Source organism: Plectropomus leopardus, chromosome 12, assembly GCF_008729295.1.
Source record: "Plectropomus leopardus isolate mb chromosome 12, YSFRI_Pleo_2.0, whole genome shotgun sequence".
NCBI classification, from domain to species: Eukaryota; Metazoa; Chordata; class Actinopteri; order Perciformes; family Serranidae; genus Plectropomus; species Plectropomus leopardus.
The window spans coordinates 2,114,696-2,130,378 of NC_056474.1; the positions used below are offsets into that span (position 1 = coordinate 2,114,696).

The window sequence follows — 15,683 nt, forward strand, 5'->3', positions numbered from 1 at the left end:
TGCTGGCTCACTAGGCGGGTTTCCATTTCAGATTTGCATGAAATGTAAGCAATATTTTCAAAATGAGGCTTCTCCTCTGGTGATAACATCCCAGTAACCATGGCGATGGATGATGATGATGAAACCATCAGCAGGTTTGTTTCTATTGCAGCCAGAGCACTAGCCGTCATTATTTCCAACCCAAGGCTGTATAGGCGTGTTATGGAGCCATGATGGAAAGGCGAACCCCTTATACGTGGGAGCGGCCACGTATAAGGGATTTCTGGGAGCTGATAGTCCACGATTTTACAGAGGAATTGTGGATTCAAAACTTCCGGATGATCCGCTCAACTTTCTCAGAGTTATGTGATGCAATAACAGCTCTTGTAGCTCCTGCTGCATCACGAGGGAGCCAGCTCCCACTGACAAGCACATAGATGTAGCATCATGTGACCTAGAAAAGACCAGAGTTTCCATCGCAGTTTTGAGAAATATGGCTTTTCCAAATCGCCGGAAATACCATGCAAGCGTATATATATATATATATATATATATTGACGATATATATATATATATATATATATATATATATATATTGACGTGTTTCCAATTAGGCGCATTTTACACTCGTAGTTTCAATTTGTGCAATTTAAGTGTTGATGGGAACCTGCCTACTGTCCCCGACTGGCTTACGGCCATACCACCCTGAACATTGACCAATGCTTGGATGGGAGAGCGCCTGGGAATACCCAGTTTTGTGAGTTTGGGGTGGTTATGGTCCAGGAGGTAAAAGATGATGGTGGTTTGCATGTCAAAGTATTTTTTGGGGAAGATGCTGAACCCCAGATTGCTCCAGGTGGCTCTGCAACAGGCCAGTGTGTGAAAGGGTGAATGTGGCGCATTGGGTAAAAGTATTTTGAGTGTTTGGAAGACTAAAAAAGGCAAATGCAGGTCTATTTATCATTAAATGTCATCAGTAACACCTGTGATTTTCTTACTGGTGTAAGTCTAAATGTCTGTGCCTATAAATATAATTTTACATTGAGAGCATTGAGAGTTGTGCAGAGTTGCTGGCAGGTGGATGTTGTTGCTTGTTTGTCAAGGCCAGTTGAGCTGTTTCCTTGTGTTTCCAGTCTTTGCACAAAGCTAAGCTAACTAGCAGCTGGTATTAATTGCATATTTATCAATCCTCTTATCTAATTAACGGCAAAAATAACTGTATCGCTCAATATAATTACTTACTTGGGTTCAGGCAGAGGGCAGAGTCTCTGCAGACAAAACCACCACCACACACTTCTAGTGGGTCACAAGTAATGAGGGATTACTACTTTTTCTACTTTTTTTGAGTCCATGTATTGTTTTTAGGAAAATCCTGCATAGTAAACCTTTAAATATGAGAGAAGCTATTTGACTGGCTGAGAGAATTAGTGTTAATTTTTGTTTGATCCAATAAATCTAAGTCAAGGGAGTGACCTTAGTTTTCTTCTTTCAGATGCCTTTCACAAGTATTTAAACCTTTAACATCAGAGCGCATTGGTGCAATGTTGTTCAAAACACGGTTACAAAAAAAAGGCAGAGAGCAACTTTGTAAGAAATGTTTCACAAGTGGAAGAAATAAGTACATTTTAAAAAATATTTATTATTATTATGAAGATGATTATTAATTATTATTAATAATAATATTATACAATAGTATGGCGCTTTGGTCAGATTTTTGACAGCACACTATAGTATGACATTTTGGTTAACTTTTTGACAACATACTGTACATTATCAGCATCATTTTTTTGGATTTCCTATTATTACAAAACAATTAAAACATTTTAAGCACTTTTTGCAGGCCATTTTGTCGTTGTTGTTTGTTTTTTACTTTCTTTTTTGGTTATTTTATTTTCAGGTAATTTTCTTGTACTTTTCTAGTCATTTCAGGGCAATTTTTTGGGTCCTCTCTTCTTTCATTGCTCATTACCTTCTTCCCATGTTTTTGAAAGAAATAAGCCAATTTGCCCAGGTTTCAAGGGGTTAATCCCTCTGTTTGTTCCTCTCATACACCGTCCCGTTTCTCCTGGACTCCTCTGTCTCTCGCTGCCCTGTAGGTCGGGGGTTTGTTGAGGTGGAGGGTGTGTCGCTCCTGTCCTCTCTGGCAGGCCGACAGCAGCAGGCCAGATGTGGAGCCAGGCTCTGCAGAGCAGATTAAAGTGACACATCTGAGCGGAGCCAGGCAGGGCCAGGCTGAGCTGAGCGGGCTGCAGTCTGGCGCTCTCTCTTCCTGTTTCCCCTGCCGTGCTCCGCTCCACACCACATCAGAATTAGGCATCAGGGAAAATGGAAATGAAAAAAAAACAGTCCTCCATCAGCTTAACTGGGCATCAGCAGCTGCTCAGCTGTAAAGAAGGATACGTTTTACATGTGTAGAGCTTTGAATACACACGAAAAATGGTATTGTGGTTATTAAGAAATAGTTATGAATAAAGTGTTACGTCTTTACACATTAGCAGGTCAGTTTGAAAAACAGAGCTTGTGTGTGTGCTCCAGTTATTGTTTTAGAGGGTGCAATACGCAGTCATTCCCAGGCGGCAATTACACTGCTACATGTAGCTACATGCTAACATCAGGAAACATGTCATCTTGGTTGCTGATGTTGTTAATTTCTCCACAATTCCTGATCTTATTGCTGCTGGAACATGCCTAGTTGTGTTTATTAGCTTTATTTGTGATTTTTAAAGGGATAAATGATGCTATATGTGGTCATTCCCTAGCTGCAAGTACAATGCTGCATGTAGCTACATGCTAACATCAGGGAAACATGTAATCTTGGCTCTCCATGTTTATTTCTCCATGTTTTTTTTTAAGTTATTTAATCTTGCTGTAATATGACTGGTTGTGTTTACATGTATTTATTGGTGATTTTTCACGGGGGAAAGGTCGCGATAGGGTATTATTCCCAGGCTGCAAATGCATTGCTACATGTAGCTACATGCTAATATCAGAGAAGCATGTAATCATGGTTGCTGATATTGTTATTTTTAATGTTTTTGGATCATAGCCCTGTTGGAACATGCCCGCTTGTTTTTACAAGCTTTTAGAGTTGATTTTTTAAGAGAAATTGCCGCTATGCCCTGCCATTATTTTGCTATGCACATGCTTATTTCAGGAAAACCAAATGTTTTGGTTGCTCATATTGTGAATTTCTCCTCTATTATGGATCATATTTCTGCTGAAAAAAGTGTGTTTGTGTTATGTGCATAAGTGGTATTGGGGATTTTTAACAGGAGAAAGTGCCGCTGTACACAGTCATTTCCTGTCTGCAAGTACACTGCTACATGTGGCTACATGCTAATGTCAGGGAAACAAGTATCTTTGCTGTCCAGATTGTTGTTAATTTCCCCTTGTTTTGGATCATTACCTTATTATAACATGTCTGGTTGTGTTGCTAGAATAGCTTTTATTGGTGATTTTAAACAGGAAAAAGTCATTTCCTGTCTGCAAGTACACTGCTACATGTAGCAACATGCTAATGTTACAAAAGCATTTAATCTTGGCTGCCAGTGTTGGATAAGAGAAGCAGCTGCTGCAGAGGCGAGGGAATGTTTCGAAACAGCTAAATCAATGGTTGAGTTCCACTTTCACTGTGTCTGGTATTCTACTGCTCCATCTGTGCCCAGAGTACGATCTGCACTCTGAGGATTAAGTGAAATTCATATTCCAATAATGCTTCTAATGAACGGAGCAGCTCCACAAGCTTTTATTTTTCTTTGTCTGCTTTTTCTTCTTTTTTCTTCTTCTCTTTCTTCTTCTTCTTCTTCTTCTTCTTCTTCTTCTTCTTCTTCTTCTTCCTCTTCTTCTTCCTCTTCTTCATGGTGACTTGCAACTGGGTGGAGCATTATGACCACCTGTTATGTCACAGTGTTGGTATATACTTGTTATTTGTCCAGTATTTCTTAGCTAATTGAAGACAGGCTTGAAAACCAGTGTTCCAGATGCAAATATTGCTTTAAGGTCCAAATGTTTAATTCCTTTCAATTTGAGCTCAGTCCTCAGCGACTGTCTTTGGTGGCTGCTGTGGAAAGGTTTGCTTTTGCTTGAGGGGAAGCAGAGAGGGCGAGTTTGAAGATCTAAGCTGGTCATCTCTTACACGTGCGCTTGTCAGTGTGGTTTGGCCGTGTAGTTGTCGTTAAGGAGTAACGTGTGTAGGTGGGGCTGACCGGAGCACCTCACCATGATGCCGGCTCTCATGTTGCGTCATGTTAGTTGTACTCTTTGTGTAGTTCAACACCCTCTTGCGATTTTTGCAGATTTTTTTAGTCTTTTCTGTTATCTTCTCGCCTTTATTTCTTTCTGACTTAAGGAAGCTCATAAGCCGCCATACTTCCTGAAACCGGAGGATGCATCTTCTGTTTCAATATCCTCTGTCGCGGAGCCTTTCTTTGCTTTTATTTGCCTTCCTCAGACAGTCTGAGGAAAATAAAGCGCTTTTTGACGTCTAAAACATGTAATCTTATTCTAGTAGAAACCCAAAACACAACAGCCCCTTTTTAAGTGCATATTCTTTCTGCGCTGTCTTTAAGGTCTAACTCCGGTAATCTTGTCTTCGGGTCCCACAGATGCTCTTTAATGCTGGATTAGACTCTGTACCAGTTTATAGGATTGAATCTGCACCTCTGTCCTATAAATCATGTTAAATATGTTGCTGTAACAACACGTGGAAATCTCATCAAAATTGTATTAAGGCTCAAAGGAGATTGAAAGGAAAGGCGGAGCATCTAGGTGAGCTCGCTTTGATGGGATGAATCTGTGCTGAACACAAAGCTGCTCTGTTTGGCTTAAAACTTGTTCGAATTTTGTATATATGACCACATATTCTGTGCTATAAATGTCAGACTGCTCCATATGAGCCAGTTCAGCCGGGGCCCTTCTGTCCGTTCCAAAGTCGAGGCTTAAATCTAAAGGTGACCATGTTTTTGCCATCAGGGCCAGACTTGCCCGAGACGATAAGACTCACAGAATCAATGACTTATTTCAAAATTACTTCCCAAAACCTGTCATCTTTTTATTTTTTTTTCTCTTTTTTACTTATTTTATTTTTTTTTATTTATGTTTTATGTCTCGTATTTCCTTTTATTTGTGGTTTAGTTGCTTTAATTGTTCCTGTTGTTTTTTTTGCTCTATTTCTTTGTATTATTTTAAATTGACATTATGCATCCTGCATCTTGCATTATGTGTCCTCTGGTTCTAATTTTAATCCTAATCTACCGTAGGTACTTCTCCCTTGTGTTCAATAGGACTGTTTGGCTTAATGAACTTTGTCAACATTGTTTTTAAAGGTGCTGTATAAATAAAGTTTTGTTTTGTTTTTTTTCTTTTTTCTGGTTATTATTATTATCAATGTGCGAATAATGTCATATGAACTTTAATGTTGGGTGTATTTTATTGTGTATTTTTTTTATGTATTCTAGTTTATGTTGTTTTTTGACTTTTAAAAAGTGTCTTTGGGTTATTATTATTAAATTTGTAGCTAACAGTTTGAATTCTCATTACTCAGGAGCAGGTCAGCCTGTCAGAGGGCAGCACGGTGGATCTGAGGAAGCCTGGAGAGGAGATGGACAACCTATCCTTGTTGGATGACGGGAGTTTGGAGCCAGAGGAATGCTTCCCAGATTGTGAGAATTTAAAACATGTTAAAAATGATTTATGTAGAGTATGATTTAAGCTTTTACAGCATCCACGTTAAGTTCTTTGTACAGTCTAATATCTCGTTAATGTATTGCTATGTGTGTTGTTTTTTTGCCAGTGTGCATGAGGCACTGTCAGTGCTGTGAGATCGACACCAGCCGCGGCCTGGGCCAGGCCTGGTGTAGGCTGAGGAAGACCTGCTACCAGATTGTGGAGCACAGCTGGTTTGAGACGTTCATCATCTTCATGATCCTGCTCAGCAGCGGGGCTCTGGTACGGTAATGGAATTACACCAGTTAATTCCATTTAATTTCTTGTTTTTTAAACATGTTTTCACTTCAATTTTTTGGGATTTCAAAGTCCATATTCACGGGGTAAAGCAATTCTTGCCAGTTTGTCTTGATGAGGAATCAAATGACAGCAAAAAACTGCGTGGTTCTCGCATGAAGTCTGTAAAGGAGAGACTCATGGGTACCCACAGAACCCATTTTCAGTGAGATATTTTGTGGTCATGCTGTTTTCTGTCGCCAAAATGTAGCCTTACTTAAGCCTTCCTTCCTGAGGAGCTTGGATGACTGGATTCCTCAGGTCGTCTAGTTTTACTTGATACTAATATCATCACTAGTTTTAAAACTCAGCCCAGTACAGCTTTTTAAAGACAGGAATGTCAGTTGCATAATGCTATTAAAATGTTTTTTGTGTTGTTTTTTTTATGTATAGATCTCAATCGCATCACAATTAATTGTTTTTGTGTTTTCTCCTGCAGGCGTTTGAAGATATCTACATTGAGAAGAGGAAAGTGGTGAAGGTGGTGCTGGAGTACGCCGACAAAGTCTTCTCCTACATCTTTGTGCTGGAGATGTTCCTCAAGTGGATTGCATACGGCTTCAAGAAATATTTCACCAACTACTGGTGCTGGCTCGACTTTCTCATCGTGGATGTAAGCGAACGTTTTGTTTTCGTTGCACCACACATAAGGGAGCTGGTGATTGAAAATCACATTTTGAGGATTCAGTAACCCCCTCTCATTGTAGCTGAATGTTGCTTGTCATGTTTGTGGGATTTACAGTTTGGTGAGTGTCACATTGTTTACAGGAAAGCACTTGACATACTTTCATATATGCTTTACGACAACTGGCTGCCTTCATGGTTTGAAACAGTGCACCATCAGTTACTTTTATTTAAAGGTCCAATGTGTCAAATTTAGGAGGTTTTAGTGGAGTCTAGCAGTGAGGATTGTAGATTTCAACCAGCTGTGTTCATAGTTCAGGAGTTTTTTTTTTTATCAGGAGCTGAATCATCCACAAACAGATCAGGTGATTGACCATAAAATAAATAAAAGCAGTTAAATGTTACAAATCAGTGTTTCTCCAAAGCTGTTTGGCCTGTTGGAGACAGGCTGCTGGCCGAGTACCTGCAGATGTGTGCTCACCTTTTCTTTTAATAACTTAACATCCAGATATTCAGAAGGTTTTTATGGGAGTCACATTATCCGCAGAGGTCTCTACTCAGTGATTGAAACCGGTAAAAACACCAAATAAAGCAGTTACACTTTCTTTATAAAAAATGTGCCGTTATGAGAGCCAGTGTGCCCCAACCAACTCGTAAACGTGTTAATCAGTAGTCAGGTTTCCATTAACCCTCAAACTGTGCAAATTGAACTTAAGAATATGAAATACGCCTAATGGAAACACGTAAGTTTCGCAGAAAGTCATTTATCGCAAAAAAGTTATTACGCTCACGAGGTGAGGTTTTTTCGCTTTTTCGCTAGGCGGGGTTCCTTTACAAATTTGCGCAAAACGATTAGATATTTACAAGATATTTTCAAAAATGTTGATAAAACACAACTGCGAGATGACTGCGTTTGCACCGAGTAACTGCGGATGATCCGGATGCGGATGATCCGCTCAACTTTCTCAGAGTTATGTGATGCAATAACAGCTCTTGTGGCTCCTGCTGCATCATGAGGGAGCCAGTTCCTACTGACAAACACACAGACACAGCATCATGTGACCTAGAAAAGACTAAAAAAAATAGTTCTGTGAAATATACCTTTTTCGAATCACCTGACATATCAGCTCATGCAAGGCGTATTTAATATTCACAATTTGAGGCTAAACGGAAACCCGCCTTGAATTTCTGTTAGTTATTAATAACTCACTCAAAACACTGCTAATCATCTGCATAAAATATTTCCTAACAAGCCAAACCACTCGCCACACGGGTCAACCCAAGATATTAACGGCCCATTTTAAGGTAACAAAAACACTTATTTTCAGGTGATTACACACCAAAGAAACGTACTTATTATATTGTACATTATATGCTCCTAAATTCTACATACTGGACCTTTAAAAGCAAACTGCACAACTTTTTTACGACCTGTATCAATTTACTGGAAACAGACCGATAAATCACACACTTAATCGCTGTTATATTGTACAATTTTACGTTTGCTTTGACGCCAGGATTTTAGCAGACAAATTAAAAGCAGTGCTCCACTGAGGGGAGTCGTGTTACACTTCATGTTGGGTGAATTGGATGTGGCTCTGTAGTGGTCATCCAAAGTGCCCGCGGCGTGCAGCCCGAGGCCTGACTTGACTTCCTGTGATTTCACCTGCTGTTACACAGATTTCCACAGACCGCTCTATTGTTAGGGTAAGTTGTAGTTAGCAGGTCGCAGGTGAGTATGGGCTCTGGGATTGGAAACTTTACATCCGCATCACAAATGCTTCTGTGTTTCTTCACTCGTAAGTGCTTTCTGTTATGATATCAAAAGCCAAGGTCTTGTTTCCAAACGCACTTTCTCATAAAAAATGTCTTTTGCTCGTTTTTGAATCGGTTTCTTCGGGACTTTGGCTTTTATATCAAGAACAAATGCAGTGCCATTTACTCTCAGGTTTATCTACAGAAGATTTACTTTACACACAATATTAAACCTGTAAAAATGTATATAAAACAGACATTTTTAGTTGATTCAGAAATGCACCGGTTGAGCTCATGTCTAAACTGTCGTGTCTAATTCATGTGTTATTTGTTATGTCTGTTCTGAAAACTACCACCTTACTTTCTTTTACAGTGTTTTTGTATTTTTGCGTCTGCACTTTTTTTCTTGGAGCCAAACACTTCTCTTGTCCCAAGAATAAATTTTAAGTATCTTCTTTAGATATATTGGACAAACACAAATAGACTTTTATAAAGAAATTCAGACCATTGGGACCTTATTAGTCCTAAATTGTTTTTAATGAACTTATTGGATGAATTGGATGCAAATTGGGAGACAAATTTGGCAAAGATAGACATAAATTCTTTATAAAACTCACTCTATTTGATATATATACATATTTTATATGCATATATAGCTGAGTATGCATTCATGGATGTCATTTTGTCCATATGTGCATACTTGTCTGTGTTTTGTCATCAATCATGACATGGATTTCTCTCATTTATATCACGCCATTTTCATTCATAGCTGTCATCCACGGGTCATTCAACAGCGGAATACCATTTGTCCGTTTTGGATGTAGAATAGAGTGGAAGTCTAAATTTGCTAAAAGATTACACAACAAACAAACCAAATCTAAACCTCAAACATTATATAACCGTGTTCCTAACTGTGGAATGTCCCAGAATACGCAAAAACTCGAAAATATGGCTCTTCAAATGTTTTCTTTTATTATGTTTTTGTCTTCAAAAGTCGTAGAATTGCAGCACAATTACCAAAAAAAGGTTTGCATTGTACATTTCTGCAAACCATGGATATGCTACATATGCATGCAGCAATCAGACACTATGATTAACGTGTGGTGAGGTTTATGCACCAAAAACACTTGGTTATGGTAAAGACAAGATCATTTTTTTGACTTTACAATCCCACCTTGAAAAAACAACTACATATTGTGCCATCCCAGCAGGAAAAGCAACATTTTCCTGGTAAAAAGCAATCAGTTTTTGTGACACTATCTTGGCAGGAAAGGCGATAATGTTGTTTTACTGTCCCAGGAGGAAAAGAGACGACGTCTCAGTGAAAAACAACCACTTTTGTGCCACTTCCTCAGCAGGAGACGGGACCGTCTCTGTAAAAAACAACTATTTTCCGTGACACTATGTCTTGGTTATGCAACTATCCAGCCAGAAAAGTGTGTCTGGGATATCCCAGCAGGAACACCCTTTGTGAGACTATCCTACATGGAAAAGTGACAATATTTCAATAAAAACAACCACTTGACACTATTCAGGAATATCGATGATGTCTCGGTAAATAAACAATGACCTTTTTGTGCCACTATGTCGCTTAGAAAAGTGACGATGTATCTGGGATATCCCAGCAGGAAAAGCGATGATCTCTTGCTAAAATAAAAAAAAAAAAAAACCCTTCTTGTGACACTACCCTGCATGGAAAATTGACAATATTTCGATAAAAAAACAAACATTTTCTGTGACTCTATCCCAGCAGAAAAAGCGACAACATTTCAATAAAAAAAAAACACTTTTCCTGTTAAAAAGGCATAGAAACTCAACATCCTGTACACCTCCAGATGACAAAGTCAGCTCATTTACGTCACTTTAGAAACATCGATATGATATGTATTTAATGGGCAAATGTAACATATTCATGGTTTGCAGAAACGTACAATGCCAACATTTTCTTTGGCCCTCTGGGCTGAATTTTTTAAGAAAGACCATGTATGTGATATTGCTCTAATCGCAGTTTTTGTTCTTGCTGTATTATAGATTAAAAAAAAAAGATTTTGCTACTTTTTCTCCAGGGTTAAAGCTTTAAACATGAAGACCTGAGGTAGATATTTGAATGCGTTCTCACAGTACACACACGTCTCTCTGTTCCTCATGTAGGTGTCTTTGATAAGCCTGGTGGCGAATTCACTGGGATACTCCGACTTTGCTGCGATCAAGTCTCTGAGGACTCTGCGGGCTTTGAGACCTCTCAGAGCTCTGTCCAGATTTGAGGGCATGCGGGTGAGAAACCTTTTTCTAATTTACACTAATGTCACATTGTTCCGCTGAGAGCACGTTCTCACCTTTTTGTGATCATATTTTTCTATTATTGACATCCACTGTTCAGCATATATCAACGATTAAAAAGGTCATTCTAAAAAAGGGTGATAACAATAAAATTCATGTCCAAAAGACAAAACTGGTGAAATAAGACAAAATAAAAATTAACAGTGATAATAAAACAATTGTCCCACTGAGAGGTTTTCACTTTAGTTTGTTTAGTTTTCTGTCTGATAAGTCGCCACCAAAGAATTATGAGGTTTTATCTGCTTTCTGAGCAGTTTTAAGATATTGAACTTTAAAATTTTCCAAATAACAACATTTATATGAACCAAAGTCCAAAAATGCATATAACTTAAAAAAAAAAAAAAAAGTTTTTATATACTGTTAATAAGTTGTCACAGAATAAGAAAATATGAATAACTCAATTTTGACCAAAATGTCAGAGATGTTGAGACCAGAAATAAATGTTTTGGCTGAATTTTTAGAATTGCATCGTTTCTTGTCACAGGGAGTGTTGTTATTTTCGCCCCCTTGAAGCCGTTTTTTGGGCACAATAACTAGAAATGCACGATAACATCGGCACGTCATCGGTATCAGCCGATATTGGCTTCAAAATGAAACATCGGAATCAGCCAACATGCTGAAATCTGCAGATATGACAAAGAGATACATTTATTTATTCTTTTTATTGACAAAGTCAACAGGTGCAAACATCAACCGAAAGCTGAAATATTTATCTCATTTTGCACAATGAATCAATATTACATGAACGGAAAAAGGTTGTACTTTATGTGTCCATCTGCTGGCGCCGTCACGATAAAAGGATGCAAAATATGATGTTAATTCCACCACAGAGGAGACTTGATGATCACTTAAATTCGGTTGGAATAAAGGTGCATACATCGATATTGGTATTGATTATTGGCCAAATGAGTTTAGGATATCTGCAAAAAACCTAATATCCCTGACAATAACTTCAGACAAATTAATGTAAAGACACATTCCTTCCTCGTTTTCATTATTTTTAAACTACAAAAGATAAGAAAATTATTTTTGTTAGTAATTTGCTTTTTGCCTAATACAGAAATAATCTAAATCTTTACACTAAAATAATCCTGATGGAAAAAAAAAAGTCTGTTGGTATGTTCTACTTTGCAATTCTCAAAATTCGTGCACAATATTTCAGTAAGTAATAAGTAATGATTCGGCTTTATATGGGATATACATAAACGTTGCACGGAAACGTAAACAAAAACGCTCTCTCTGACTCTTCACGTAATGACGCCGATGGAGAACCTCGCTGAGACTAACCTGCGACTCACCTGTCGCTCCGCAGGTGGTGGTGAACGCTCTGATCGGCGCCATCCCCTCCATCATGAACGTGCTGCTCGTGTGTCTCATCTTCTGGCTCATCTTCAGCATCATGGGGGTCAACCTGTTCGCCGGCAAATTCGGGAAGTGCGTGAACAGAACGGGTTTCATCCACAGCGTCGCTCTGGTCAACAACAAGTCCGAGTGCCTCTCCATGAACGACACGCAGTTCTACTGGACCAAAGTGAAGGTCAACTTCGACAACGTGGGACTTGGTTACCTTTCCCTTCTGCAAGTGGTGAGTTTTACTGCTTAAGTATATTTCTTGTCAAACATGCTTTAATTTCAGGAATAACGCTGAGTCATCAGGATTTAAAGAAATGCTTCACCCACAATATGAATGTTTGCGTATCCATTACTCACTCTAAAAACAAAAACTCAACAAAAACAGTTTGTATCTTTTTTGAGTTATGACAACTCAGAATAAAATCACATGCAACTAACACACAAAAGGGAAATTAGCTTTTTCTCTACAATCAAAGGTAGTTTTAATAATTGATGATTGATTTTTAAGTTTTATGAACTGATACTCACCTTGAAAATGTCCTTTGTGTCATAGTTGTTTAGCCTGCAGATCCACAACAAACAATTTTGACCCTTTGAAACCCGAGAAAACTCGATTTCTTTCTAAGAAAAATGAGAAGAAAGCCATGATTAATGAAAGAACTCAAAAATTAGCAAGAAATTAAAAGACTGTGAGAAAATTACTGAAAAATTGGTAATATATATATGTATATTAAAAATAGAATTAAAAAGTGCTTAAAAATTAGAATTATGTTATTAAATTATAAATGTATTTTTCCCTAGTTTTCTCTGTTGTTGTTTTTTCACTAGACATTTGTCCGCTTTTAAAAAAATAATTTTCTAAATCTGTTCATTAAATGCTGGTTTCCACTAGGTGCACTGTCACAGTCAATGTTGCTGCAAATTATTGACATATCCCAGGCTGTGATAATTTAAAAAAAATCTACTCAGCTTGTAGTATACTGAAAGTAATTATATTTTTGTATTTTTTTTCCATCTAAAAACATAGAAGCATCATGACAAAAACCTGTCATTTAAAGGGTTAAAATTCTGAAAATCAGTACATATTTGATATTTATGATTAGGACGGATGTTGGTTAAAAAACAAATTCAATGAAAGTAAAAATTAATTTAAACCTAAATTTTTTTAAAGGTTGATTCTGAAAAGCGCATATTTTTGCTCAGAGCGATATGAGTGTGTCATATTAAAGCGGGCCTTAAAGGGTTAAAATGGTTAATTTGGATTCATCAAAGTCACACAATAACACAAACAAACACAATGATTATGGCAGAGAAGGAGCAGCAGCTGCTGAGTTTAGGAAAGTAAAATGAATACAATTCACTTTCAGTTTCAGTTTGTCTGTTTGGTTAAACAAAATCAATTTTATTTAAAAAACACATTTTCACAAATAACAGTTTGCCTCAGAGAGCTTTACAGCATACGACCCTCACATCGACCGAGGAAAAACTCCCTCAAAAAACCTGTAACTAGGGAAAAAATGGTAGAAACCTCAGGAAGAGCAACTGAGGAGGGATTCCTCTTGAACAGACGTGAAATAGATGTAATTAAAATGATTAAATTACACTAGATGACAAAATAATTAATAGGAAAGAGAAAGGGAGAGAGAGAAGTGCACAGCAAACAGAACATATAACATAAACGAGACATGGATTATACTGAACGGGTTTTTAACGGATGTTTTGATATCGTTTTGCTGTTTTTAATTAAACACGGTCCGCTGTGACTTCAGTTCATCAAAAATGATCCCTGGTGAGAAAACAACAAAAAAAAGCAATAAAACACATTATAAACAAACAAACAAACAAAACGAAAGTACAGAGGCGTCCAAAAAGGAGTAGGTAGAAGTCAAACTTATACATCTCTACCACTTTTTTAACACTTATGTATTATGTCAGCAAATTCCCAAATGTATGTACAAATAGTGTACACACACACAACCATCCCCCAAATGAAATAAGTAAATAACTGTCCCAGCTTTATTTACAATCCAAATATTTACAATACAATTATGCCCCAGTAATTAAAAAAATAAAGTTTTCCTCTTCAAATGCAACATAAGTGAGTATTTTAAATGCAAATGCTCATTTAGGGGGTGTAATGTTCCTTTAATGTGACCATAATATTAGATTTAAAAATGTTTTATTCATATGTAGATAAAGTCGATGATTAACTGTGCCATTTTGTTGCGTGATGTGTTATTGTGTTATAGGCTACATTTAAAGGATGGATGGAAATAATGCACGCAGCAGTTGATTCGAGAGGAGTGAGTATGTCTATCTGCTTCCAGCGTCTACGTCCGAAACGCGTTTCAGTAACCGGCTGACTCCTAAAACTGTTTGGTTTCAGGTGGAGGAACAACCCATCAGAGAAATCAACCTCTACATGTACATCTACTTTGTCGTCTTCATCATATTCGGCTCCTTCTTCACCCTCAACCTCTTCATCGGCGTCATTATCGACAATTTCAATCAGCAGAAAAGAAAGATGAGTATTAAAAACGCTGTCGGTCGCACAGAATTACAGTTATGGATTTAAGATAGTTTACATTTTTCATTCTTAAGGCAAAATTAAGTATGAAATACTCACTGATCCTGTTTGGAAAGAAATTACAAAGGAGGTTTAGACATTGTTAAAAAAAATAATAATAATTTCAACAAGAAAGACAATATTATGACGATAAAAGTCGTAACGCGAAAAAAGTCAGAATCTCAAAGAATAAATATTATTAGTACTATTTTAAGATTAAACTTGTAAATTTACATGAAAAATGTCAGAATATTACTAAATTGAACTTGTAAATTTACTTAATTAAAAGTACTAATATGACATTGTAGAAGTACTGTTACAAGTAAAAGTCCTGCATTTAAAATGTACCTGAAATTACTTCAAATTATGATTCAACAAAGTCTAAAAAGTTTTAAAAACATCTGGTGTCTGGTATGGTTAAAATTCTCCATTTTTTATTCCATGTTTCCTGACTTTCTGGTCTTTTTCTGTGATTTTTTTTCACATAAAATTACAAGTTTAATCACCTAATAGTAAATTTCTTTTCTCGTAAATTAGTTTAATCACATAATATTACAGCTTTTTTTATTGCAAAATTACAACTTAAATGTTGTAATATTATGACTTTTGCAAGTTTAATAAAATAAAATTACAGATTTTTCTTGTAAATTTACAAGTTTAATCATGTAATATTATGAATCTCTTGTCTAGTAAATGTATTTATTACAATATTTTTTACTCAGAAATTTATGTTTAATGACCTAATATTATGACTTTTTTCCCCGTAAATTTACAAGTTTAATCACGTAATATTACATCTTTTTTTCCTTGTGAATTTACGAGTTGAATCATGTAATATTTCATCTTTTATCCATTAAATTTGTGTGATTAATCATGTAATATGAATTTGTTTTCTCATAAATTTATGACTTTTAATTTTTTTCCTACATTAACAAGTTTAATCTGGTGATATTGTGAGTTTTTTCTGAAATTATCATTTTACTCTCGTAACAATATGACTTATCCTTGTCTATTTTCTTTTCATTTTTTAAAATGGCCCTAATCCTCCTTTGTATGAAACAGCAAC

General features: G+C 36.8%; 1 protein-coding gene across 1 annotated transcript in view; it reads left to right on the top strand.

Annotated features, from left to right (window-relative positions):
* LOC121951180 (sodium channel protein type 4 subunit alpha B-like) overlaps positions 1-15,683 on the top strand; it is a 58,443-nt gene that overhangs the window by 40,245 nt on the left and 2,515 nt on the right. Inside the window, exons 18-24 of the mRNA XM_042497419.1 lie at positions 5,522-5,639; positions 5,771-5,925; positions 6,419-6,592; positions 10,510-10,632; positions 12,011-12,283; positions 14,301-14,354; positions 14,438-14,579. Of these exons, the coding sequence (XP_042353353.1) occupies positions 5,522-5,639; positions 5,771-5,925; positions 6,419-6,592; positions 10,510-10,632; positions 12,011-12,283; positions 14,301-14,354; positions 14,438-14,579 (1,039 nt within the window). The remainder of the gene's footprint in view (positions 1-5,521; positions 5,640-5,770; positions 5,926-6,418; positions 6,593-10,509; positions 10,633-12,010; positions 12,284-14,300; positions 14,355-14,437; positions 14,580-15,683) is intronic.